We start from the raw sequence: 3,150 nt of genomic DNA on the forward strand, positions 1-3,150 counted from the left end.
CTGGACACCCACCGTCCTAAAAATTTACCCTGTGGAGACACCATTTGTAAAGGATGCGTGCAGAATCCTGCCTTCAGAAAGAAGTGCCCAACTTGCCAGAAGGTCAGTAAGCTATTTCTGTATGGGTATTCACCATTTCCTACTCTTTGGTGAAATCTTTTAGAAGTATAACATGATTGTAAAGAGGGGGTGGTTTTAGTTGCCAACAAACAACAGAAAAGTATGTTTCCGTAAGATGGGGATAGTAATAACATTAGAAAACTAATTTAGATTTATCTGCTTCTCTGCCTTTCCTCGTCAATGTGTTTTACACTTACTAAATCTCATGCAGTTATAGTACATTCAAAGAAAAATAGCAAAATTAAAAAGACAAAACATCTAATATTTAAAATGATTGTATTAATTGCTTGAAGAAAGAGACCATCTTGTCTGTCATACTCATGACTATAAAAAGCATTAGAACAACGGCCACTCCACGGCTCCCTCGAAAACAATCAAACAAAAAAAATCACACAAAATTGAACTTCTGTGCTCCCATGACCCCCAGTATCTTGACAAAAAAAAAATATGTAAAAAAATATTCTTACCTCCTTTAGGCGTTCAAAACTGATGATATCCCAGACAACGTCCCACTGATCCGCTTGATAGAGGAGGACGCACCACCCTGCAAGAAGCCTCGGACCGAGGATCCAGAGCTGCAGCAACTACAGCGGGGCGCGGTCGCGGGGCGGAAGGTGGTGGAGATGCTGCGGCTGGTGGTTCCTCAGGCGGTCGAGGTGCTGAACCGCCAGCTGGAGTGGTCGGTCGCCCAGCTCGGCGAGGTGGAGCAGGCCCTGGAGAGGCGGGTGCAGCGGGAGGCGGCCGGCGATGTGGGCACCACGTCGGACGCCGTGGAGGAGCCGCTGCAGCTGGCCGAGCAGCTGGAGGCCAGCCACCGCCTGCTCACCTCCACCAAGTGCACCGTCGCTGCCGAAGAGGAGGGTGGCTCGTCCTGGACGGCCTCTGTGCAGCCCGGCGGGTGCGGCGACATCCTGCGCGTCCTGCTGCTGCGGCTGCGGGCGGACGGCCAGCTGGGAGAGGTGAGTCACCAGGCAGGTGGGCGGTGCTACTTTGGTGTTGACGAGGTGCTCATCCACTGTCTATCGCTCCAGGTTGACGACGCCATCGCCGTTACTGACGGCCCTGCTGCGGCTCACGTGGGGCCGCCTCTCATCAATATCCTTACGATAAATGATGCACACCTCCAGGATGGTAGTTTAAAGGTGAATGACATTCTTCGTGACGTCAAGAAGCAATGGAACACTCCCCGCAGTTTGCGGCACTTAAGGGGCGACGGCTCTGAGGACCTGCTTCGGGTCATAGGGCCACACCTCGAGGAGCTGGAGATCTGGGGGAACGTTCAGCCGAGCGTCATGGAGGAGGTGCAGAAGATGTCGGGACTCAGAAGGCTGGAAGTTGAATGCGCTCATAATGTGGAATACCCGGACCTTCCGTTACAGCTGGAAGAGCTCAGTTTATATTCTGTAACTGAGAATCAGCTGCGTTGTGTGGAGCGCATGCCGAGGCTGCGCAGCTTGACGATAAACAATTATTGTGGCCCGAATCTGACTGTGCGTACCTCGCAGCATGACAGACTGGTGTGGCTCGGCGTGGCTATTGATACCGACCACAAGCCGACCATGCTTTCAATTATTCGCGCCAATGCCTCGTCTCTGCAGGAGCTTCGTGTGTTCTGTTCGTACTCTCCCATTGGATACTGGAGGAACTATTACTTTCCCGACCTGGGCCAGGAGCTGGCGGCGTGCGGCCTGCGGGTGCTGCGGCGACTTGTGCTTCTACGTCATGTGAAAAATGGTCCGTGCTTAAGGCAGGCCGCTGACTGCATGCTACAGCAACGGACCATTCGCAGATTTTTGCCCCCATCCGTTGAAGTGGTTTGCGGGGTATGTCAGTCACAGCAATTCTAGGATTATTTCTCTCATTGCGTGCTAAACATGCTATCCATAATGTAGGTTGCTGCTTGTCAGCTAACTTGCTCAATACTCATAAGGATTTGTGAAATGTTTTAAATTAAGTTAAATTAAGTTTTAAATTAAGTTTTTTTTTCTTGTTACTTCGAGCTGTTTGAACAGTCCGACCTGTGAAAATATAAAATACATTCGTCCAATTTATGGCGTCATTGATTGAACTGTCTACTTTTATCGGCGAACTGGAAAGAGGTAAAGCCCGGAAAAGCCACATGCTCTTGAGGTCGGTCCGTGGAGCGTAGAGCGTGGGGGAGCGAGGTGCAGCGGGCGGGCCTACTTCGCGGGCGTTTCGGTCGGGCACGGAGTCGGCAAGTTGGCCTATCGCACGTTTGGAGGATAGGCGTAGTGCCTTGAATAGTATTGCTCTTTGTGCACTTTGGTACAGTAGAACTACGAAATTGTCCAGGGTCTGTGGGTGGGCCACCCATTGTATCTTTGACACCGGAAGTCCGCAAAATCCGCTCTGTTTCTCAGATAAGTCAAATGATTGATGACACCCGTCATGGCGCCAGCCAGATTCCTTGATTTTGACGCGGGAACGTACGAATTGCTTAAACAAAACCATGGGACGCTCTGTTGGATTAGCAGACGGCGGCGAATGTGGACCAGCGCGGGACACACTTTCGACGGGCACGACGGCCACCGCGGTGTTTGTCTCGTCATGGGAAACAAGTGTCGCGTCACATCGAGTGTCAAAGTGACACGCGACTTTCTTTTCCGACACGCCGCGTCGCGGCATTCTCACGTGCGGCCTGGCTAGAGTTTGGGGAACCACATCGACTCCTCCTTTCTGAGTCCCGCGCTGCAAATGTGGTGGTATCGTAGCAGCCGCAGAGGACAGGAATAGACTTCGTGCAGGGAGGACTGGAAGCGCCGGAGGCGGCTGGAGGATGGAAATATCCAAAGGCGGCAGCGGCAGTCCCGCCCGGCCCCGGAGGCCTAGCGCTTCTGCCGGGGCTCCTGCCAAGCGGTTATCAAATGATCGCTCCTCTGCCCTAGTGGCTTAATTGAGTTAATCCGGGGCCAGCGGGCCGGGCGTGACGCCAGGAGTGTGTGTGTGTGTGTGTGTGTGTGTGTGTGTGTGTGTGTGTGTGTGTGTGTGTGTGTGTGTGTGTGTGTGTGT

At 52.5% G+C, this 3,150-nt stretch overlaps 1 protein-coding gene across 1 annotated transcript; it reads left to right on the top strand.

Annotated features, from left to right (window-relative positions):
- The first annotated feature begins 6 nt into the window (after positions 1 to 6).
- LOC113209394 (uncharacterized) lies at positions 7 to 2,171 on the top strand. The gene is made up of 3 exons (XM_052269814.1): positions 7 to 102; positions 597 to 1,079; positions 1,152 to 2,171. Exons 2-3 carry the CDS (start codon positions 744 to 746, stop codon positions 1,965 to 1,967), a joined length of 1,152 nt encoding a protein of 383 aa, XP_052125774.1. The 5' UTR covers positions 7 to 102; positions 597 to 743; the 3' UTR covers positions 1,968 to 2,171.
- The last annotated feature ends 979 nt before the right edge of the window (positions 2,172 to 3,150 follow it).

This window comes from Frankliniella occidentalis, unplaced genomic scaffold, assembly GCF_000697945.3.
Source record: "Frankliniella occidentalis isolate FOCC.00 unplaced genomic scaffold, Focc_3.1 Scaffold103, whole genome shotgun sequence".
NCBI lineage: Eukaryota > Metazoa > Arthropoda > Insecta > Thysanoptera > Thripidae > Frankliniella > Frankliniella occidentalis.